The 24,419-nt window shown below is 35.8% G+C and overlaps 1 protein-coding gene across 2 annotated transcripts in view; it reads left to right on the top strand.

The window, feature by feature from the left end:
- Nucleotides 1–24,419, top strand: part of WDR33 (WD repeat domain 33) — a 99,756-nt gene that overhangs the window by 46,168 nt on the left and 29,169 nt on the right. For both annotated transcript variants that reach the window (XM_068545309.1, XM_068545310.1), the window contains one exon: nt 698–795. In XM_068545309.1, coding sequence (XP_068401410.1) covers nt 698–795 — 98 coding nt within the window. The remainder of the gene's footprint in view (nt 1–697; nt 796–24,419) is intronic.

Below are 24,419 nucleotides of genomic sequence, written 5' to 3'. Positions count from 1 at the left end.
TCAGAAGTTCAGGGGAGTTCTTAGATGAGAAACTTGATGGTCTTTTACAGGGAGGAAAAAATGGATTCCTCCTTTGCAAGCATATTCTTTGGCTTTAAACAGTCAGAAGGTCCCCATGTTAGTTTTCTTCAAAAAGTGCAACATTCATGGGATAGCTTGCCTGGAAGAAGGTGTGAACGTTTTCCACAGACCTTTTACATAAATCAGAAACATCATATGTAGGGATATGTAGCAACCAGTCTTTAAACAGCCTGTCTGAAACTTCTATGAAGTTTGAAGCAGAAGCTGATGCTAATTTTTTGAGCAGTATTCCTATGTGATTTAAAAGACTTTACAGGAATATTGCAAAGATAGAATTTGTTTAGTTTCTACACTTAAATCAGCTCCATGTTTTCTGTTGGTACCATAGGAAATACTGTACTGGGGAGTGTGGGTAACAATAGTACTAATAATACACTCATAAAGTTCTCTGAATATTGATGATTGAAAACTAAGAAGCAGCTACTCTGTTGAATTCTTCTTTTGATGAGATACATTTGTTAGCTGACAACATTCTCTTTAAGGGCTTCTTCACTGTGGATACTTCCCTCTCCTGTTTATAACGCAGCACAGTGTTTTTATTTTTCCCTGTCTGAGAAGCACAGATAATCTGTTAAATGCTGACTTCTTTCCCCTGCTGTGTGTCTTCATGTAACAGTTTCTCACCCACGGATAATAAATTTGCTACATGCTCTGATGACGGCACTGTTAGAATCTGGGACTTTCTTCGTTGCCATGAGGAAAGAATTCTCCGAGGTACGTGTACTAACAGTACTGATTGGAATATTTAAATAGGGAAGGCATTTGTGGTTTAAATCGTCACAATACCACAATACCAGCTTACATCTTCATTCAACTGTTTTACATACACACCCTCTCAGTCAGGCTCTTTAAAGAAAACTGAACTCTGGTTCACAATCATTTTTGTAGATTTTTACTACTAATATTACCTTTGAATTCTTTGAACTATAAATTAAATACACATGTTCCCCTTCTTCTCCCCTCTCCTCCCAATTACTTACTTATCTGTATGCATCCGTTAGGGCTATATTCCTTTTCCTGCCTTGTACCCAGGATAGCTTTCACCAACATACTGACATGATAATTTTATTTATATAGCTCACATTCTCCTGGCAGGCCTTTTACAATATGCATTAACCAAGGTCTCACTAGCTACACTTCTCAGTATTGGTATTTCTGAAAGGAGGTGATTTTTCAGTATACCACATTTGTACTACATGGCCCACTTGTTACTAAGCTTTGGAGGGATTTTTATTTACTTTTATTGATTTCATAATTATAAACGAACATCTATGAATTACTCTATTCTAGAAAAGAAATCCGTATTTTCACTTGGATTAACTTAGTTTTAGACTTCCTAAGGTGGGGCTGTTGAAATACTCACAGTACATCAACACCATTTATGTGAATTCAGTGCTGTTAAAGTAAGTTAAGGAAATTAACTGTGTGTTTTATATATTCAGTACAAACATTGAAACAAAAAACATTTACACTTTTAACTAAATCTCATTATTATTAATTGGGAAGGTAGTTTTCTCAAGTGCTTAATTTGAACCTATACTGATTTAACAGGGTGTACATTCTGTTGCATACTCTTGATTCCAATATGCCATAAACGTAACATCTTCCTCTGACACATAAATGCAGCGTGGGAGAATGGGTGCCACAGACATTGGGTGTCAAGCAATTACTATTCAGAGATTGCCCTTTTTGTTCAAGAGTCGGCGGAGTTAGTTATCTTGGTTGACTTATAAGTTTTTTACACCTTTTTCAGAGCTTTATTTACAGCATATAGTGTCGATGCTTTCTAGACAAGAAGCTAAGTATTCTTGATATTTAACCCATATTTCAAGCCAGTATTTTTTTTTTAATCACAATTTTTAAACATTCCTGGCTTTGCACATTTTGTGTGGGTTTTATCCACAGCAATGTATTGTGATAGCTAGCGTAAGGATATAGTACCTTCACCTGTCATAGTGAAGGGGTGTCCTCACAAGGAGGTCATAATATTGTACAGCTTCAGAACTAGATGGAGCCTTTGAAATCATCTAATCTGAGTTACTATATGGATGAGCACCATGACCCAGAAGGCTTAAGTGACGTGTTCAAGGTAAAAGAAGTTCAGAGCCAGGACTAGCATCCTGTCACTTGACAACTAGCCTAATGCTACACTAATGTCGCATCTTTCCTCACTATTAGTGGAAGTCTTAGCTACTAAACAGTGATAAGGGAAGCAACTTTTTCTAGGCTTTGAAAATCCTAAGAAATATAGAGGAAAACAAATAATTTTATTTATTGAAAGTAATTCTAAAGGATCAAAACCATTAATTTTACAGTGACCTAGGACTATAATAACTGTGAAGTCTGATACAAAACCACTCTGCATCTTGCATTAAATAAAGAAGAAGAAGAAAAGCTGCTCTAAAATAGCATTTTCAATCCCAAGCTCCAATGAAGTGTTATATTCAGTTTCTAAATAGTGCTTAAGAACTTTTCTTCTGAAATTTAGTATACATGAGTTATTAGTTAGCAGTTAAATATTTTCAGATTTGAGTCCAGGTGGATTTGGATAATGTGGATGCTGAATCATTACCTGTTCTTCTTATAGCGTAAAAAATACACCAGTATCATGTGTATACTGAGAGTTGAATTTTATTTTTTATGTGGGTGTTCTTTTTAAGTTTTTACTCTGAAAATTTCGAACATGCACAAGAGTATAATGAACTTGCATGTACTTTTAGGATTTGTATTCTAGCTTATTCATGTTTTTTACTTCCTTTAAACAGTATTCTACTTGCTTTTATGGTCATGATTTTTTTTCTTTGTACCTCAATGAGTATATGAGAAGTATAAATATAGTAAGCCAAGTTAATTATACCACCCAAGTAGTAGTTCTGATAGTGGATCTGGTATAGTAGACGGGTTTTTCCAATTAACCATTCCTCATTTTTCTAAATTTTCTGAACTTTAGAGATGATTATAAAATAATGAAACCAATGTTGTTATAATTTTCCTATTCTTCACTTGGTGGCTTGGGGATCAGGGGATGATGGAACTCCACTTGTCTCAAGGGTTGATGTGAAATTCCTCAAATAAAATTTGAAGTGAACTTAATTTAGTTCTGTTCGTAGAGAGAAAGGTGGATCACAGAGTTAAGCAAATAGGGCGGCCTCTAAAATGTCAGTTGCCCTATAGAAAGGGGGTGATGTTCACGTAGCCTCCATAGGCTGTGTGACGCCAGGCGGGTAGGCATATTCCTGAGGCATGTTAGTGTTGTGCATCAGACCATCACTTGGGATTAAGTTAAGAAAATCCAAGAACATGTTGATTGAAGGGAATGTTTGTGATCACGTAGTCCAACTCTTTATCTGATACTTTTCTACATCATTCCCCAAAACCAGTTTTCTACTCACAAAACATTTTTAGTGATACAGTATTCACTACCGCACATGAATCTCTTTTTCAATTTTAGGTAGCTCTAATTTTCAGAAAGTTCTTTCTTTATATCAGAAACCCACTTTCTTATAACTTGTCCTGCCTTCTGGAACACAAAAAATCAAGTCTGTACTCTTCTACATAGCAAGCAGCCCTTTAAGTATTTGAAGACAGCTCTCATGTCTTCTTAATGCAGTCTTTCAGCTGTAAGCTTACAGGTTCCCTGTGAGTGCAGAATTTACAGTTGCTTTTTAGTGTCCTTACTGAGATTGTTCTTATGCTTCTTGGAAAAAGAAGAAGTTACACAAGAGAAAATAATCAGTATTTTTAACAAAAAATGAGCATCGATCTATTGCCAGATTTGCTACTTTGAAGTTGTAATGTTTGGTCCATAGATGGGAAAAGGAAACACTTGTGAAATTGAATATACTGCAACATTGGGAAGCACCATGTATATGTCCACCCATTTCCAAAGCATATGCAAATCAGCATAATTTATACACATTTATCCTTTTCTAGTATGAATTGCAGCACTCAAATTATGGACTGGGATTAAAATAACATTTAAGCACCAGGAATACAATACATGAGTCTAAATGAGCCTCTAGGTGTTCATGCACTTGACTCCAAGAGAAATAGAGGCATTAAAATCCATTTATTTAATTAGCATATATTATATGCATGCTATCATAGGTAGAAGAAATTTAAAAGAAAATAAAGTATGATGACCTCCTACCCTCCTGCTTCTTTTTTTTTTTTTTTTAATTTATTTATTTTAATTTATTTATTTTTGGCTGTGTTGGGTCTTTGTTTCTGTGCGAGGGCTTTCTCTAGTTGTGGCAAGCGGGGGCCACTCTTCATCGCGGTGCGCGGGCCACTCACTGTCGCGGCCTCCCTTGTTGCGGAGCACAGGCTCCAGATGCGCAGGCTCAGTAATTGTGGCTCACGGGCCTAGTTGCTCCGTGGCATGTGGGATCTTCCCAGACCAGGGCTCGAACCCGTGTCCCCTGCATTGGCAGGCAGAATCTCAACCACTGCACCACCAGGGAAGCCCCCCCTCCTGCTTCTTAAAGTTTAGTAGGAAAGGTAAGATATTGTCACAAACAATATTGTTGGATATTAGGGGAGAAGAGTCATGAGAGTATTAGAAGTGTAGTTTTAAAAAAAAAAGTGTAGTTTTATCAGTGTAAAGTTAGAAGCAGATCACTTGTGACTAAAATGAAAACGTGAAACATTGAAAATGTAGAATCAGTAAGAATACGGAGTAAATTTTAATGAGAAGCATAATTATATATTATATGATATATAACATGTATATTATATATAACTTAAAAAGAATCCAGTTTACCAGCTTTAGCATGCTTTAATTTTGTTTTACCTTCTTGATTTTAACAATAGCTGACACATTACACTTACTATGTATCAGGCATATTTTAAATACTTCGTTTAATCTTACCAGTAACCGGTACTTCATTTAATCTTACCAGTAACCCTATGAGATAAATACTGTTTATTCCACAGTTTACAAATCAGTAACCAAGGTACAGGAAAGTTAAGTAAACCTCCCCAAGGTAATATAACTTGTAAGAGGTGAGGCTCGGATTTGAACCCATGTTATTTCACTCCAGAGTTCATGCTCTTATTATGTTAAACTGCCTCTTTTATGTTTTAAAAATATCATCAGCATGGATGTAATAATGTCTTCCTGAGCTGTGATGACAGAATTGTGGAGTTTTTTGGGGGGAAAGGAGAGAAGTGTGGGTAGAGAGAATTTAGGTACTCAAGTTTATTTTACCATTCTTCTTTAAAGCTGTCCATATAGGCTATAGGTTTTCAAAGTATATTTAACAACAAAAAAAATTAAACCTCAATGAATAGTTCAAACTGCAGATGAGTTATAAGCTAGGTTATATAAATAGAACATGGACATAAGGAGCTGTACTGAGACTTACTCAGGAGGTAAGATCTGTTTTCAGTTTTAAAATATAGCACTCATGGAGAGGGAATGAACCCCTGAGTACACACAGCTTATGAAAAAGAATACTATTAGTATTTTTACTAAGTCTCTGTGTATCCATGCCTGATTGTATTTGGCTGTGGTTCTTAATGAGAGAAACTCCTCTGCAAAGATCTTTTGGTTCAAAAAGTGTGTTTTTGAACTGTGTAAAGACATGTTTACAAAGTCTGAGTGTTCAAAAAAATCTCTGATTTTTTTTTTTTTTTCTTTTTTTGGCCGTGCTGTGCGGCATGTGGGATCTTAGTTCCCCTACCAGGAATCGAATCCATGCCCCCTGCAGTGGAAGTGTGGGCCACTGGACCACCAGGGAAGTCCCCTCTGATGCTTTTCATTGGAAATAATTTTACTTATTTAAAGTAAAATTGGCAAACCATGAAGTTTATGATTAATGGACCTAATGTATTTGTACAGAACATTCCACAAAATCCTTTCTATTCTCTCCAAGACAAAAAACAAAACACCCAGCTTCCTTTAAAATAAATAGCCTATAGCAGAATAACTCCTTCCACTAACATAGCATGTTTTAATATTAAAAGTACTTCAGGCACATCTTATATAATCATCCATACAATCATGTGGGCCCATATATATATATTGATTGACACCTGTTTTCTCTTATCTGTGATTCCTTATTTTGAGGAAGCGTTTATTTAAGGCTCTTTTCCCTCTGCTCTCCTGAACAGACTGGATCATGGTAGGTTCTCCTATGTATCGATAAATAACTATCTGGGTATATCATGAGAGGGAGGAAGACTTAATATTTACTTCTAAAGCAAATTATTTGAAGAAATTAGTGTAGTAGTGTCCTGAAATATTCATTTTATATAGTCCATTCACAGTTTTACAGGAATTGTTTTAGATTTTTATGCTGGGCTTTGTCCTTTCTAACTCTACACTTAAGATATTGCACAAATGTGGCAAAAACTTGTTGAAAATAGATCTTAGCTTTCTTGGGATGCCAGTGCTACACACTGTTACTGTCTTATTCACTGTTATAATTAAGAGTCGAGTAATTTCCAGACATTCTTTTGTGTATAAAGATTCCAGTTTTTTGACAGCAACAAATCACTATGACTCGTAATCTAGGCAGTCAGTTTTCATCTTTGCATTTAGTAAATATTCTGTAATTGTCTGCTTCAGTTTATTTTGAGTGAGGCTTAAATTTGTTTGCTGAGGAATTAGTTACCCTCTTATAGAGCTTCTCAGCTAATCAAGTTTTTGATAGTTTTTAAAGTTAAAATTCAGAGCTTTGGAAAGAGCTGATAAAAGTAGATAAATATATAATACTCTTTTGGCTTCTTCATTTTCAGTGGGTAGATCCTTTAATAAAAGTATATGATTAAAATATGGTGTCACCACAAACAAGTTATTTGCCAATGAGGGGCATTAAGTACCAAAACAAATACTGTTTTTTTCATAGTCATTTTTTTCCCTTTACTCACTTTTTTATTATATATCTGAAAACCATCTTAAAATTTGATTTAAATCATATATCTCAGGAATTTCTAAGAAACACCTACCATGCTGTGATCTCTTTAGTTATAAAGAGACTAGAAGAAGAATTTCTATTTAAAGGAAGAAATGGTAGTTTCTTGGTCATTTATCCTTTTTTACAGATTGTGTCATAAAATAGTCTTAATTTGTCCAGAACACACTATTATGTCTCAAAATCAATCTGCTGAGGTCTCTTTATGTTTTTTTCTGCTGAATATAATTTAATATAGTTCTCTTTGAGAGAAGTTTACCTTCTTAGCATGATTTTAGAATACCATGTTACTTGCGTTAGCCCAGTGAACTGTATCTGCTTTAACTTGATGTTTTTAACTATTGCACTGGTTCTAGGGAACCCCAAGGAAGGCCCAGCCACCACAAGGTGCCTTTGAGCAGGGGTAGGTAGAGCTTCTCCATAGCCCAGTGTGCTGCTTTATTAGAGCCCTCCCCTGGCACGTGCATGCCCCTTTGTCTATAGTTCTGAGTGGGCAAAAGTGCGGACATCATGTAGAGATCCAGTTTAGGATATGTGGCTTTAAAAGTGGCCGAGTTGTTGCTGTTTTCAGGCTGTGTATGTATTTTTTTCTCCTTTTTAAATTATCTGTTCAAGAGTTAAACCTTGAGCATTTTATGCACCTGGCATCTCCCTTTGACAGCTTGTGGGAATCCCCACTCAGTTTTCAGGTTTGTTTTGTCAAAGGTGGAAACCATAAGTATTCTACCACAGTAAAACAATTAGGAAATACTGAGGGAAATCAACATGAGTGCAGAACCAAAGTACAAAGGTGAGTCCAAGAAACTTCATACCTGGGAGCTCAATATTTTATCTGCGGCGGAAACTTTTTATGTATTATTAAACAAAAGTAATTTTTGATACCAGGAGTCATCAAAGGTTAGAGTAGCTGGTCTTGGTCCTGTAAAGCCTATTAATTGCTTTTTCTAATAAATAGTTTTAACTCTTACTCTTCTGAAATGAACTTCATTGATAATAACTGCTACACATAAAACTTTTTTAAAAAGGCACCAGTGCACACGCATACAGGCTCTGAGAAGAAAAGTTTACAAGATGCTCATTAAGGGACATTACTGCTTCCATTGAAAACTGGTGGTTTGGAAGAGGTCATGCTAATACAACCCTCTTTTTCTAGAATTACCGGAGGGGGTCAAGGAAATTGTAGTCAAACCGTAGTCAGTCTTTTGAACTCATCATGGTAGAGGATCATGGCTTTATAGCTACATGATTGGTCATTTCCAAAAAAGTTTCATTAGGTGTTTGTTACCTGTGAGGCAATTATGCAGAGAGTGCTGCAAGATCCTTTACTTGGCCTCTGTCCTGTTTTAACATTTTTTATTAAAGATGGCTTGCTTTGCAAATTTACAGGTAATTCAAAATTACAAGCAGAAATTCTCATCTAGAGAGAACTTCTTGAATCTCATCAGGATTCAAGAAGATAGTGTGATGTTAAACTTAATAGAAAAGTATGTTAAATTTTAAATAGAGATGAATGTAAAGTTCAGTATTTAGGTTTTCAACCTCAATTCTGGAGTTTACTAGATTGGTTTGTGAGAGTTCATATAAAAACGATCATGGGTTTTAGATGATAAGTGTGAATTCTTGAGGTGTCATGCCTTCCCCTATTTGTAAAAGTCATGTTCAAAATGATGGGGCTTAATTATTGACGGGAGATGATTAGAATGGAGAAGGATCTGGAAATCATGAGGAAGAGTAAAGGGAAGTTTAGGATTCAACTTGGATAAGAGAGATTGAAGAAAAGTTTTGTCATTTTCAAATATTTAAAGGCTTTTGTATGGAAGTAGGATTGGATTTATTGTACATATGTCTAGAATAAAGGGGACATCATATTTGGATTTAATTATGGAATTTTTTTGTTGAAAAGAGAATGGGCTATTCTGTGAGCTGTTAGGCTTTCCTTTGCTCAAGTTGTGCCATGTTTAGCTTTGCCAACTGTTACGGAGATTATAGAATGCACTCCTTTTTCAGAAGGATGGTTCTATTTGATAATAATTAACCTGGATTAGGTTGTCTGTTAACTGTAGTTTCATGTTTTAAGGCAGACCCAAAAGCCTGAAAGTCAAGCATGTGGATACATTCATTACAAAGGGTTAAGTGGATGGGATATTATCCCATGAGGAGATACTGCCACCTTCTGTTCTAAAAATATTTTTGGTGAGACATTAGATAATTTAATTAATCCTTTTGCTTGAAGTAATAAATGGAGCCTCAAAGCCACCTCATCTTATAAAAAATATTTTAAAATATTTATACTTTTAGATCATATTATACATATACGTATACAGTAAAGTACACAGATCCTAAGTGTACGGTATGATGTATTTTTACATATTTACACACTCATCTAACCACCTCTTAGATCAAGATACAGAGTGTTTTCAGCACTCTAAAGATTCCTTCCTGCCTCTTTTCCACCTAAGGCTTCTATTAGGTAGTTTAGACTTCCAGAGATATTTTCATTAAATTATTTTTCCTTTTTTTCTACTGTTCTTTATTTTGTCATTTTGTGGTTTCTATCATCTCACTTTCCCTTGTGTGGAGCTTTCTTAATTTCCTTTCCTTGATTTGCTTCTGTACTCTTTTGAAAATAATGTTTTACTATTTTTTCTGATTAGCTTCTTTTACTAGTTTCCTGCTACATAACAGAAGTTAGTGTATAAAGAGATAGTATTGTGTATTACTACAATCACAATCTGAATGTGATTCACAGTTTTAGCTGTTAGCAGCTATGTAAGTCACATTACTGTGGTTGTGTCCTCATGTGTATAATGGGGATTAATAATAGTACCAACCTACTAAGTTGCAAGAAATAAATGGGTTAATTCATAAGAAGCACTTAACTAGTGCCATAAAAAAGAGTGTTCAGTGGATGCCAGCTATTATGTCATTTCTAAAGCTAATTTCAGAGCCTGTTTCCCTGTCTCTGCCTATTTAAGGATTAAAATGGTTATTTCAGAAGTGTATTCTACTTTTCTCATTTAAATATTTTTCAGCCATTGTCATTAGTTTTTTACAGTAGTACAACTTTTTATTTACAGGTAGTCCATAAATACGAGCACTTGTTTAAACAGAGTTGTCATGATTTTCTAATGTTTTCAGGTATAAAAAATTCAGTGCTTAGAATTGGGCAAAGAGTAAAGGGAAGTTTGGATCTTAAGATCTCATGTGGAAACATTTAAAGATTCTATCTTAATTGTTAGATGAATTGAATATTTAATGATTCCCTACTGGTCAAGACGCTGTGCTTGATTCTTTTGCTGATATATTTACAAGGCATTATCTTGTCCCTTAAGCAGCATTTTCAGCAGTTCCCTAGTTCTTTCATTTCTTCACATGTTTTGTAAATTGGCCTAGTACTATGGTGAGCATAGTGCTGAATAACTGAAATCCAGCAGTCTTCACAGCTTATCACACTGCAGCAGATTGTGGTAATTGGTGTCTAGACTGATTCCTTGGGACAGCATTTATTTTTCTCTGAGGAAAGAACAGGTTTTTTTTTTCCTATTGACTGAATTTGATCACAGTTTTAAACTTCAGACTCCATTTAGCAATGTAATAAAGTTGGGTGAGCTAGTGATAACTCTGGTAAAATGTCATTTCTGTTTGTCATCTTTGATGAGGAATGTGATAAGCAGTAAGTTTGGAGTTTTGGGGAAAGTGTATTCCACATATTTTTTGTCACAACAGACAGGACTTAAATATAGAAATCTAGTATCAACCGTTTCAGCCTCCTGATCATCCTCTGTTCCCATCGCATCCAGCTTGCCAGCTGACAGCCGACTGGCTGGGCGTGTAGCCTATTCTAGCCCAGAAGTCTTTGGTGGAGTTTGTTACAGGGTGGGATCTAGATCCTGACATAGGATGTAGCAGATATGGGCCCGACTGATAAAGTGATTCTAGGAGCAAACAGGATGCTATTACAGGAGGTATTAGAAGTTAAAGAGCATTCATTGTAAGTTTGATGATTTCTGAACATAAATCCTGCTGCTTTCTTGAGGTCATATAGTACACCACCCGCTTCTAATGTTCTTTCTGTAGGCCCTCAATGTTTTGAAATACTTCAAAAGTTTGGTGTTATTAATATTTTACATATTTTTTGTAATGGTCAAATCAGATCATTTAATTTAGTTTTCAGAGATTTATGGAAACTATTCCATTTACATCTTTTTCAAGTGGCTTAGTCTAACTTTTGAGGACATTTTTAGTTTTACAGATTTAATGTTTTAATGTGCCATGCAAATGTAAATCACCAAGGGTCTTCTGGGTAAAAATAAAATCTTTGTTAAAACAAAGATTCAAGAGTACACTAGGCATTTTGTTTGGTTAATTAAATTCTAGCAGAAAAATCATTAAATGTTACTGTAAAATACTTTAACTTTTTGAATTAAGTGTTTTAAATGTAGTTTTTTACTTTATATTTTGTACCTTTTTTTTTTTTTAGGGGTATAATTGCTTTTGTACTTTTTTTAAAAAAAGGAAAATCTGCTATCCTTCCACCATGAGGAAATAAGATGCTGACACAGTTCTGATTTGGGAATTGGATATTAGAGATTGAAGCCCGTGAGAGGATAGGTGCTTGAAAGGCTCAGTTGGGTAGAGGAGAGTTTCAGTCCTGGAGGAGGCTCACCAAGGACTGTGATGATTGTGAAGGACAAGGCTTGGCACTGTTGTTAAGGTCTGGACTGTAAAGAGAGAGTAGTCAATATTGTGGTGTTTCCTTCACCGTTATTTTACAATCACATTTGAATTAAATGTGCTAAAATCCAGCAGGCAATAAATTTGCATTTCTTGAAAAAAATAAATTTAGAAGAGATTTACGGAGGAGGTTACTGTAAAATGTAACTTATGAATATTTAGCCCGTTGTTCCCTAAAGTCTTTTAGTACTTCATTTACCACAGACTTCCTTTTCCTACTGTAAATTACACAGACATTACATGGTATAATATATATTGTCTTTGAACAAACTTTTAAACATTTTTTATTGATATATTGAAGTCATGGTTTTCAACTGCATGATGGCATCAGAAGATGAGTTTAAGTCATTGCTCCTTCTACTTGTTGAATAACCAGGTTTTCATGATCCATAAAAAGTGAATGGTAATGCCTATATAACAAGGGAAATCAGGTTGTAATATACGCAGCACTTGGTGTGCTACATGTTAGAGGGCAGTGGTGGTGAAAATGTTTTCTCTCACCCAAAATGTCCCCACAGTGCAGGTTCCTAGGAAATGATGTGCCTTTGAAGACAATGACTTTCATGTTTGGGATCTCAGACTCCAAACTTACATCTTCTGTGGCCTGGAAGGACACAGTAGGCACTAGGGGAACAGGCATACATTCACCCATGTCCCCAACCTTAGACATGAAAATCTTCCGGTTACATCTGGAAGGTAAGGAATGGGTGATTTTTTTTTTCATAGTTTTTTTTTTTTTTCTTTCTTTCTTTTAAAGCGGATTTTATAGTTGACAAGTTAAAAGATGTTTTCTGTTTTTTCTTTGGGCCAGAGGGGCTTTTTAAAAATTATTATCCTCAGGTTCTTTAAGACTTCTGGTTTTTCACTTTTCTGTTAAACATATAGTTATGAATAGATTAGCTTTAAAAAAATTTTTTTTGACAAAATGATGATTTTAGTGTCTAGTAGATTTGTTTGTGTTATAGAAACTTGTTTGTTTTAAGTTGGCATTCTTGGTTTTTTTAACCTCTGTCTGGATGTGATTAATTCTTACAAAAGTAACGTTCAGCTGTAAAGTGGGAGATTTTTTTTGCACATCTAAAAAAATCTTTCAGTGGAAAAGTGCATATGAAAATCTTCATTTTCTTCTCATACTAACCTATTATCTAGATTTTCCAGTAGTTATGGTGAGCACTTTTTTTTTTTTAAGAGTTATTTTCTTCCACCTTTTCCTTACATACCTTTGGTTTTATTATTGCTGAGTATTTTCCTGGAACCCTTTTTTAAAAATCCTTCTGAACTGGGTGTAGCCCAGATACTTGAGCATACCTTCAATTGAACTGACTCTTGATGAACTCCTGCTCATTCTCCGAATCATCTTGGCTAGATAGGCTTCTCCTATGCCTCCTCAGTATGATTGGCAATAATGCTTTTTATTTTATCTGAACTCTTTAACACATATTAGCATGGTTTTGACATTGAAAGCAAAAGGGAAGAAATCTTTTACCAAAATCATCCAAAGCTGCCCTCCCTGTGAATTATGAGATGTGTATTAATAAGGCATGTTTTAGAGTCATTTTGTAACCCCAGAACACTTAGTCTATTTTATTCTACCATTAGTATTGACAAATGTAAGTACCTGTCGTCAGAGACCACCAGGAGCATACCTGTAGTTGAACAAATTGGATTTATTACTCATCTTAAGCAAAGAACACAGACTATAGGGAACCACGGGGTATCTCAGTAAGAGGATGTTATAAAGATTATATTATAGGATTTGGACTTTGGGTAATTGAGGTAAGGGTTCAAAGAAGTGAGGGCTATCACTCTTTTAGCATAAGAGAGATGTTTGGTATTTTGTAGGTTGTGCAGGACCTTGTTTTTGTTTCACGTCATCGTGATCTCAGAATGACTTAATTTGATACAGATGTTTAGTGAGATTGTCCAACAGGAGAACAAAATGGTTTAGCTGTAAATGTCGGATCAGTTTTTAATAACATGGAGGCTTAGCTGTGAGCATCAGATTAGTTCTCAGAGATCAGCAACTGCTTTCCCCCCACCGCCCCCCAATAGCATTTAAGTCCAACTGGCTTCTCACTATGTAGGGACCAGCTGGGGGAGGTCAGGATTTAATAGCAGTGACCTGTTGGGTCTGTCACTTGAACAAGCTGCGGTGATACTGACAGGTATATTTTTACAAAGCAGAGAAATTGGGAATCATGCCAGTCTTCAGCTGGCTAGAAGTAATTACAGGTTTCCCCCACTATCCTAAAGTAGGACTCAGCTTGCCAGCGGATGCACAAAATAAAGCGCAGGTGCTCGCAGGCTACCATGGCTTGCTGCTGAGATGCTGAGTGTAGTTCCTAGGGAAGGCGCTTGGTGGCGCCACTCTTGTTGCTCAGGGTGTCCACTGCCTCTATCTCGGTTTTGCTGCAAAACAAATGCTTTTTGCCTTTTTTTGTAAAAGCAGAAATTCTCTTTGGATTTCTTTCTGTTAGCAAAAACAGGTACAAGCATACCTTGTTTTATTGTACTTCGTTTTGTTGCACTTCACAGATAGTGCATTTTTCACAAATTGAACGTTTGTGGCAATCCTGTTTCAAGCAAGCCTATTAGCACCATTTTCCAATAGCATTATTTTTTATTTAAGGTAGGTACATTTTTTTAAGACATACTGTTATTGCACACTTAATAGATACAGTATGTGTAAATATAGCTGAAGTACTGGGAAACCAGAAATTCATGTGAATTGCTTTATTGCAATATTTGCTTTATTGTGGTGGTCTGGAACCGAACCCACAATACCTTGGAGGTATGCCTGTACTAATGTAGATCTTTCATAAAAGCGAAGTGGTGTAAAGCAAACTTTGGAAAAGCACGGAGTACCTTTAGTGGGTAAAACCATGTCCTTTTTAGGAAATAAGATGAGTCAGTTTTGCTGCATTAATCTCTCTGGGGATCTTAGGGTTTATTTTACTAAATTTAGTGTCTAGGAATTAGTTTTTCATACTTTAGGAGTTCTTTAGATCTGGGAAGAGTCAACTGTTTATTTTCTCTGTTGTCTTTGTTAATATAATACATAGCAGTGTACACCAAAGGGATTTTAAAGGTTTTTAAGACTTATGAACACTGTTTAAAAAAGCCTTACAATTAATAATTATAATAATTGTAAAATTCTTTATGAACTCTCAGGTTGACTTAAGGCAAAAAAAAAGGACCATGTTTTGAAACTCCACTCTGTAGTTTATTCATGTGCATCAAAGATCACTGAGAAGAAATGTATATTTATTCATTTATTTAAGTAATTGCTGTGCACTGTGTGCCAAGCTAGGTGCCAGGCCCTGGGTATGGAGGGGGGAGTCAAGCACTTATTCTTGTCTTCATGAGCAATACAAGTGATAGCTGGAGATTTTTGGTTTAAAAGCATCACTTTTAATGGTATCTTAATTTCATATACTAAAGTAAGCACTGTATTATTGTATTATAGTGCATAGAAAAATATCCCTATGATTAATGAGGTAGTTCTTAACATTTTTGTGATTTCGAAAGTGGTGGCTTTTAAAAATCATGTATTTGTGGAGCATCTGCTCATGCACGTCTGGAGATAATTTTTTTTTAATGTGCAGGTCTTCAGAACAAAATTTGTCTCCTAGGAAACTGCAAGATAGGCTTCTTCTGTTGAATCTTTGCCTTGAATCATAAACTGGGAGTATTCTTAATACTGAATCTTTTTGTCATTTGGTAAAAACTGAGTAAGTTTTAATACTAGAAAAGTTAGGTTTGTAATTAAGACTTGACTATAGGTACTTATTAAAAGTATATAGAGCACATTAGGATAGTGTCACATGATTAGAGAATTCAAAATGTCTAGCTCCATTAGACAAGCAAGACACACTATAGGCAAACCAGTCTCTTTATGTGGTACTACTAGTTTTGCCATTGGTCTATAGACTTTTCCTATAGAAATAAAGACTATAATCATATTTTGTCATTGAAATCTTCATGATAGCTTTGAATGTTTATGAGAATCTCAAAAACCTTGAAGAAAGGATTTAGATTGCAAAACTTTTGAACTCTTGATGCTTTTAGTAGAGCAGTAGTAGCATTGGAATATGGTTGATTTGGGCCAAATGTAGACGCCAGAATACATCTTCATGTAATTTAGGCACAAGGGTTTGTGGTACATTCTCTTGATTTAAAGTGCCCAGATAAGGTTTTGTAATTTAAAATTAAATCTATCTGGGCAGCAACCCATTTTCATGATCCCCACAAAACTCACTTTTCCTGTTATTTACTATAACCAGTAGATTTGCATCTATGTTTTCTTTGTAACTATCCACTTACCATAAGGGTTGTTGTGAAATAGTACCAGTTTACTATGTCTTTTTATAGTCAATGATGAGTGCAAGTCTGTTTGTAATGTGTCATTTTTTTTTTCTATAAAAAAGGGAGGGGTAAATTCTCTGTTTGTGTATTGCTACCTCTAAAATATAGAATACAGGAATTCCCTGGTGGTCCAGTGGTTAGGACTCTGCGCTTCCGCTGCAGGGGGCACGGGTTCAATCCCTGGTTGGGGAACTAAGATCCCGCATGCCACGCGGCACGGCCAAAAAAAAAATTTTTTTTTTAAATAAAGTATAGGAGAATATAGTGTAATTGCTGTTTACAGTGGTTAAGTGACAAGGAAGAAGAAATCATTAATGTTGTCGAACCTCTTCTCCAGCTGCTCCAAAATTCTGGCTGCAGTCATAGTTTCTACTTGGGCAATCTTTGTTTTTTCGTCTGGGGTACTTTAAACATTACTCATCTGAGAGCAGCAGGTCTGGCTTTGAATCCCAGCTCTGCTATTGGGCAGGTCAGTCTCTCTCAGTATGCGCTTCCTCCTCTGTAAAGCGGAGCTCATGGTACCTACCTCACAGGGTTGTTGTGAGGGTCCCAGAAGTACGCAGAAGAAGGCACTTCTCATGTTGCAGGCATGAAGTAAATGTTGCTTAAGTCATATATGTGCTAGGAAAGATGCAGAAAGCATGGAGGGTGTAAAGAAAGTAACACATTTAAGTTAATTTGGTTTAAGAGGAAGTCGGAATTGATTAGGAAAGATATTATAAAGGGTTTATTTAAGAGGAGATTACTAGATCAAGAATTGGGATGGATTGTCATATATGATTATCCTATTTCAGTAGTGATTCTTAGGTTTAGATGTGTCATTGATAAAATTAATTGTATTGTAAGCCACATTTAAATAAATAACATTATATTGAAATGGAACTATGACTTATTTTTTAAAGCTTTATTTATATAAGTCCTCATACTTTATTTCCACTGTCATCTCAGAATCACAGCATTACCTTAAGGCAATAATTCACTCCCACCATTCCCCATGCACTGTCCCCAAAGTTCTGTTCCTTTTTTTGGTTGCTTGCTTGTTTGGTTTTTGAATAGACAGTACATTTGAATCTTTCCTGAGAATCACTAGCTGTTTTTTTGAGTTCTAGTTAGGTAAATTCATATTTGGTGAATATAAGATATACCAAGTTATTCTATAGATGCAGCAGAATTTTCTTTCCATTGCTACTTTTTACTAGGTTTATAATATCTTGAAAGGATATAATGGCCAAAAAAATGATACATCTCTGCGGTGTGAGTTATTTGGGCATTTTAAATAGACAAGTTAGATCAAGATCACATACTCCATTTCTAGCAATGCAGTCACATTATAAGTTCTTACTTTGATTTTCTTCAGTCTTTGATTTTCTCCTTATAGAGTTGCCTTTTCTAAACATGAGTAGTAAAAGAAAAATCATTCTTCAAGCACAGTTAAGGTTGAGAAACCTTCACTCTGCCACATTACTTTGATTTTGTGTTTGGTATGATGGCTGAAGATGAGAATTAAAGACCAGAAACTGAGACCTTTGTGGTCCCACACACCCCAACATCACATTGGTCCCACAGAGCACAGACAGGCGGTGTTGCTGCAGATACCTGGTTAACCGGCATTCTCTCTCTGGGAAACACTGATGACACAACTTAGTGTGGTTGACTGGCAAAGAAATGTATAAACTGCGGTCATACGTGTACACAGATGTGTTCAGAATACAACCAAGAGACTGAAGCCCACTATCAGTATGTATCTTTTAAGAAGCGTTCTCACTAGTTAAAATGGGTTTATGTTGATTTTTCCACACCTTGTCCTGTCACCAGAAAGATGACAGATGATGAGTACAAATGCAGGCTGACTTCATAACAATTACTGACCTATATGTGGATATCACTTGCAACCTTGGCTTTATTAGCAACACCATTTCCTAACCAACCAAGCTGAAGACCACATGCAACATTTTAAGATGCATTTTTTTTCATCAGTCATGCATGACGACAAGTATATTCTGTGTATCACGTGGAAGTGAGATTTCGAGAGAATTGTATGTCTGGATTCACACATTCCTACCATGTGCCATATGGAAGGCTGAGATCTATTATGATGCATCAGTGTTGGGGGAATGGAGGGGTGGAAAGGTAAGGAAAGAATTGGGTAGGATTAATGTTGAAGATGTTTTCTTGAGAATTTTCTGCCTTTTACAAGGGTAATAAACATTCATAAAAAGTTCAAACACTTAGAAGTAACAAGTCAGTGTCTTGCCCTCCCTGTTTCCAATCTCACATTCAGAGGTCATCACTGTTCCATTAATAGTTTGGTGTGAATGTTTCTACAACTCTTACGCATATACAAAAAGATATTTTTTTAAAAAAACTACTGAAACGGGATTATACTACATATATTCTTCTGCTGTTTGCTTTTCTCACAACACAGTATATCATGATCATTCTTCCGTCTCATTACTATTCCAGTCTTTTTAAAGTAACTGCTCTATAACATTACATAGCATGTATCTACCATAGCTTATTTTACCATTCTCAATGACAGACATTTAGGATTTGCAAGAAGTTTTACAAACACAAAGTTGTGCACTGAGCTTCATTGTACCTTTATATTTGTTCCCACTTAAGTAAATTTTCCTTCAGGATAGAATCCTAGCAGTAAACTTGATGAATCAGAGCATGACCATTCAAACTTTTGGAAGATAACTTCTGAGCTGTCCTCACCATCCTGGAGTCATTAACGATAAACTTTAAGAATGTTGTGATCCAGCCAAAAATTCTAGAGATACTGTAGGCTTAACATTTGAGGAAATTTCCACCATTTAAAAATGTAAGCTTATTTTTTAAAATGTATAAATAAAATGCACATATGGTAAAATCTTTTCTCCAGCACCATAGAGGGATGGAATGTGGATAATCCTTTTAAACTAATTTGTTTATTCCTGTGGTTACCATCAGAATTTAAAATATTTCTTGGTATATCTACCTGACACAGTGTCTCTTTACTACCTATCATGAAAGGTGAAGAATTTCAAGTACTTACACCACCAGCCTTGCCTTCTACATTCTGGGCTTTGTTATGAATTGTAGTTGTTTTGATAGTTTCCCATATAGCGTTAAATGTTCTTAGTTCTTTATTTTTGGGGGCCACCAACTTTAGGCAGCGTTCCTTGACTCACCATTATGTTACCTAAGGAAATCTGTGCCCCTCAATATCTTTTCTACTTATCTCCCTTTTATCTCTCCAAGGATTTTTAACCAAGGTTTCAGTTCTAAAAAAAAAAATGAAACCAATAAGTAGAATTGTGAATATGAATGAGCCTGTTGGTCTCAGAAACAAGTAGTACAAGCAGGTTTATAAAACTCTGTGGCAGTTAAAAGTTGTCCTACTTGAAGATTATCAAGATCAAGTGAGACTCTGTTTTCTTAAATCGATTGTCCTATAAACTGTTGAAAGTAATGCCATAATTAAGTTTGCTTTAGTTTTTCTTACAATTTGTAATTACTTTCCCTTCTTTCTTAATGGCACTAAAAGCCTTTATCATAGCAAGTTTTTAAATTTTAATTTTGCAATTATAGTAAATGCATTTTATTTTTATTTTTGAAGATATTCTTCACCTGGTTCTCTGACTTCCTACTCTAATTTGGACTGATTGTCTTCTGTGCCTGTGACTGCAGTCATACTGGGATTTCTTTGCCTTCCCCTGTTAAGTCCACTCTGTTTTGTTTTTGTTTTTGTTTTTCAATTTAGTTAAAAATATACTCCCCCCCTCCCTAACCCCCTGAAACAGTGCTTGAGAGGTAAATTTCAAAATTCTGATGTCTGGAGAGGTCTATAATTTGCCATCATACTTGACTCATAGTTTGGGTTTCAGATTCTAGGTTTGAAATTCTTTTCCCTCAGGATTTTGAAGGCTTTCACTATGTTCTGTCAGTTCTGCTGATGAGAAGTCATATGCTATTCCAGTTCTCATTATTTTGTATGTAACCTAGTTTTCCCTTCTGAATGTTTTTTAAATGATCTCTTTTTTTCTGTGGACTTATTATTATTTTTTTACTGTGGGTATAGGTATAAGGTTTTAAACTTCATCTTCATTGGCTCACTTTGATCTACAATCTCAAATCTTTATCCTAGTCAAAGGGTTTTTCTTCTTTGATTATCATTTCGTGCTGTCTCTGCTTGTATTATGGAACTTGATATATGAATGTTGGACCTCTTGGAGCTATCTACCGTGTATTACCTCTTTCATATTTTCTGTTTCCATCTTTTGCTCCAAGTATTGGGAGATTTCTTCTATTTTATCTTCCAGAATATGATCTTCAATCATGCCCAATCTGTTATTCAGCCCTTCTGATGAAATTTTTATTTTATCCACTGCCGTGTTTAATTTCCAGGACCCCCTAGTGGTTCTCTGGTCTTTTCATTTTTCATGGTGGCCTGTTTTGTTTGTTTTTTTGAAATGCATATACCCTTTAAAACTTTTAGCATAGTAATCGAGGTGTGTGTGTATGTGTGTATATGTGTGTTTAGTTTGGTTGGGTCTATTCCTATTTGTTTTCCCTAGAATCACTTAATCTGTTTCTTTTTCCTGGTCTTTCTCTTTCCTCCTGTTTGATTTTTCTCAAATGTCCAGTGATCCTTGGTTGGCCCAATATTTGAATGAAGATTTGTGTTGGTTAGTATAAGTGGCTGTTTTTCATTTCTTTTGCAGTTGAGTAAGTCCACTGGCCCAAAGGACTCTCTGCTCGATAATAGACCTCACCGTGGACTCTGTGTGCGCACATGTGCGCACGTGTGTGTTTGTGTGTGAGCGCGTGTGTAGTGAGCTGTGTGGGGAAGGACAGTCTTGGAGTAAACGGGCAACTGCCACAATTGCCAAAGTAAGAAAGTAAGTGTGTTGTATTCTGAGATGCAGTGCTCAGTTTATTTCACCCTTGGGTGGATGGAACTACCTTCCTTTCTCCCCTTTCCCCCTCCCCTTTCCTCCTCCTCTCCTGTCTCATCTCCCCTCCTCTTTCCTTCTTCCTCTCCTCTCCCTTCTCCTTTCCTTCCTCCAGGGTCATAGTATGGCATTGGCACAAGCTTTGTGCTGCTTTTCCCTCCAGCCTTAAGTCCTGTTCTGGGATTTCTTCCCAGACGTACTATTGCTTTGTTTTAGAAAGCCGTTGTCTGGCTTTAGCTGAGTGCAGCTGTTCTGTATAAATGGGAAGGCAGGAGGAGGGGCCTGGACAAGTTGCTCTGTGGAGAGTTCTGTAATTACCCTCATTACAGCATCACAGCCTTTGTCACTGAGCTGTCCTGGAGCCTAGAGTCTTTAAGGCCCCAGCAGTCCTTTGTGTATTTTGTGTTTTATTTCTGTGCTATGGTTCATTCATCACTGAGCCCCATCTGTTTTTGGAGAATTGCCCACATTTAGGTTGAAGTTTTTTGAAATTTTCATAACGTTTGTGGTCAGCGACCGTCGTGGGAAATAAGTGCATCCACTGTAAATCTTTCAAAGTAATTTAGGAAGGGGCTTGCATACATAATTTAACTTAGTAGTAAAATCATGATTTATTCCAAGACTCAATTCCTTCTTCACATTAGTGACCTTGAGACAGTTTCCCTTACATCCCTCCTGGTATTCTTCCTACTTCTATCATTTCTCCGTTTCTTAAGAAATATTATACATTTAAGTTTTTAATCATGTATTTCTAGTTTAAGGTAATCCATGGCATTTGGGGGAATTTAGAGGTAAGTGATCAATTAAAATAACTGAAAGACACTTGAGTTAAACCTAGTATTTTTCCCGTAGGTTTCTTTTTTCCTAGAAATGTGTTAATATTAATAAAAATAGAAAAAAATGTAGAGAGAATGTTCAAATATTTACTTAATACATATTAAAAAAAAGTGATTGGTTTTATCTCAGTATTGGAGACTGCCATTTAGTCTAGTGGAATTAACAGTATCGTCTGTCATCAAAAGTATTACCTGTCTTTCTTAGTTACTTAAAACACAGTCAAAATAATATAATAAAGGCAATGATGGCCCCCATTGTAGGTTTTCCAGTTCTCAGAGAGAAATGGCATTAGATCAAGTCTAATACTTAGGTTGGATGTTGGTAATTAGAACTCCGTGTTCTTTTTTTCTTGGGTCACTTGAAGAGTGAAATTTAGCGAAGTCTTAAGAAGTCTCACTTGGTGGGAAGTACTTTCAAATCGAGCCATTTTCTGCTTTTCCATACTCTGTTCATGATAGTGACAGCTCTTGCTGAATAACTAGCTCTACATGGAAATCTCTGTCCTTATGGTGAGCTTTTTCAGGGCAGAGATTGGATCAAAATAAGAGTTTTTAAAATTTGACTATTCAAAATGTGTGCTAGGCATGATGCTAAGTGCTTCATACATTTCATTTAATTCCTGAAACAACCCAATGATTGAGTAGTCCATTTTACACATGGAAATATAAAGGCTTAGCAAGGGTTAAGTAAATTATATAAGATGGTAAATGACATTTGAGGTTTAAACAGATCAAGTTCACTTCAAATCTTTTTACTAATAGCCACTGTATAGCACATGAGCACTAAACATAGTACCTACGTGAATTAAATTATATTTAACATATCCTTTCCTTGATTCCAAATAAAACTGTTCTGACACTGTACCTGTGTGCCTGTTGGACAAAGCTCACTTTATCTTGTGGTTATTTCTTCCAGAAGGAAGGAAGTATATAGTAGATTGTAGGTGGAGATGAGAATTTTTGTGATTTCACAACGCTGCTCAGAGAGGAGGGCAAAATAAAACACTGATCTGTTTTTCCTAAGAACACAGTTTTTGTTTTTTGTTTTTTTTTTCTCTGGGCTTTTCATCATACATTCATTCATTCATTCAACAAAGTACAAGAAGATGGCAGATTTTAAAACACCTCCACGAGGAAATAATGGCATTCTTTATAATATGTTAAGTTTAATTTGAGCTGGCTTGGATTTTCACATTTCCTAATCAGTATTACTTGGTTTCCACATTTCTAGAATGGTCAAAAATTTTTTTTCTTTCTGAGATCTATGGGCAAAATTTTGAAAATTTATTATACGTCTTCATTTCATTTATAATGAGGCTTTGGCTGGATTCAGAATTCTAGAATCAAAGTTTCTCCCCCACGTTAGCACTATCAAGATTTTGTTCCTCTGTCTTCTTGCTGCCAGTGTTTTGATGAGAAGTATTATGGTAGTTGTGGAATGGCCCTCAGTTGGGTTTTAGCTGATATTTTTCTCATGATTGGTTTTGGTTTTATGGGATTTGGGGAGGTAGATCACAGAGGGGAAGTGCCATTTTTATCACGTCAGAGCAAGAGGGTGTATACTGTCAACATGACTTGAGGTTGACTTTGGGCAGCAGGTTGAAGCAGTGTTTGTCAGAGTTCTCCAGTGAAAGGCTACTCTTTCTCCCCCTCTCCATACAGTTCTCTCTGAAAGGAAGTCGTGAAGCACAGCCCACACCAAAGGGGTTGGGAATTATGCTCCACGTCCTTGAGGGTGAACCTAAGTTATTTGGAATTTTCACGTATGAGAAATTCAGCTCTTCTCCCCCTCTTATTTATTATTTATTTATATCACTATGGGCTAATGAATATTTTATTGGAATATGTTTTCAGTATGATGGAAACTAGACAATAGGACCAGCTCCCAGTTGAGGTTTTCTCCATTATCTTATTTCTGCTTTGAAACAGAATTGAAGATGATTATCAAGATCCAATTGGAGTGTAATGCCATATAAGAATATTCATTTGTAGGAAAAGTTTTAGTTATAGGTAGAAATTACACAATGTGCTGGCAATCATGTGATACATACTTACCCCAGCAGTATTTAGGGGTTCCCATAACCCTTTTATTCTGGTACAGGTAAATTTCTATAACCTTGCCATTGTTACCTTCCTTTCTTCCAAGAGGTGAATAGTAGTAGATGGAGAGGATTATATAGGGAACCACATTTACCACAAGTGTGCAGATATACCCAAGAATAGTCTGGCAAAACTCAGAGATTCAAAGTACAGTTGATGCTGTACATGGCCATGATTGCCATGGGGTTAATTCTACTTTGACCAAGATTATGTGTTGCTTTTATGTATCTAAACTTCAACTTAAAAAAAGTCTCCTTAAGATGGCCAACTGGGTGAACCATATTTTTTACCTTGTTTTCAGAAGGAAGGCTTACTCTAGAAGTACCCTAAAGTATCATTCTAAGTGGTTTTGCTTTTTCTTTATTAGAGTTTCAGTCATGACTTCTCTTCATTCTTGGCCAAGGTACCTGCTGGCACTAATGACTTTACTATTAATGTCGCAGAGGTAC

Source organism: Eschrichtius robustus, chromosome 5 (genome assembly GCF_028021215.1).
Source record: "Eschrichtius robustus isolate mEscRob2 chromosome 5, mEscRob2.pri, whole genome shotgun sequence".
Classification (NCBI taxonomy): domain Eukaryota; kingdom Metazoa; phylum Chordata; class Mammalia; order Artiodactyla; family Eschrichtiidae; genus Eschrichtius; species Eschrichtius robustus.
Note: the sequence above shows the minus strand (reverse complement) of the source record. Positions and strands in the feature narration are given on the sequence as shown.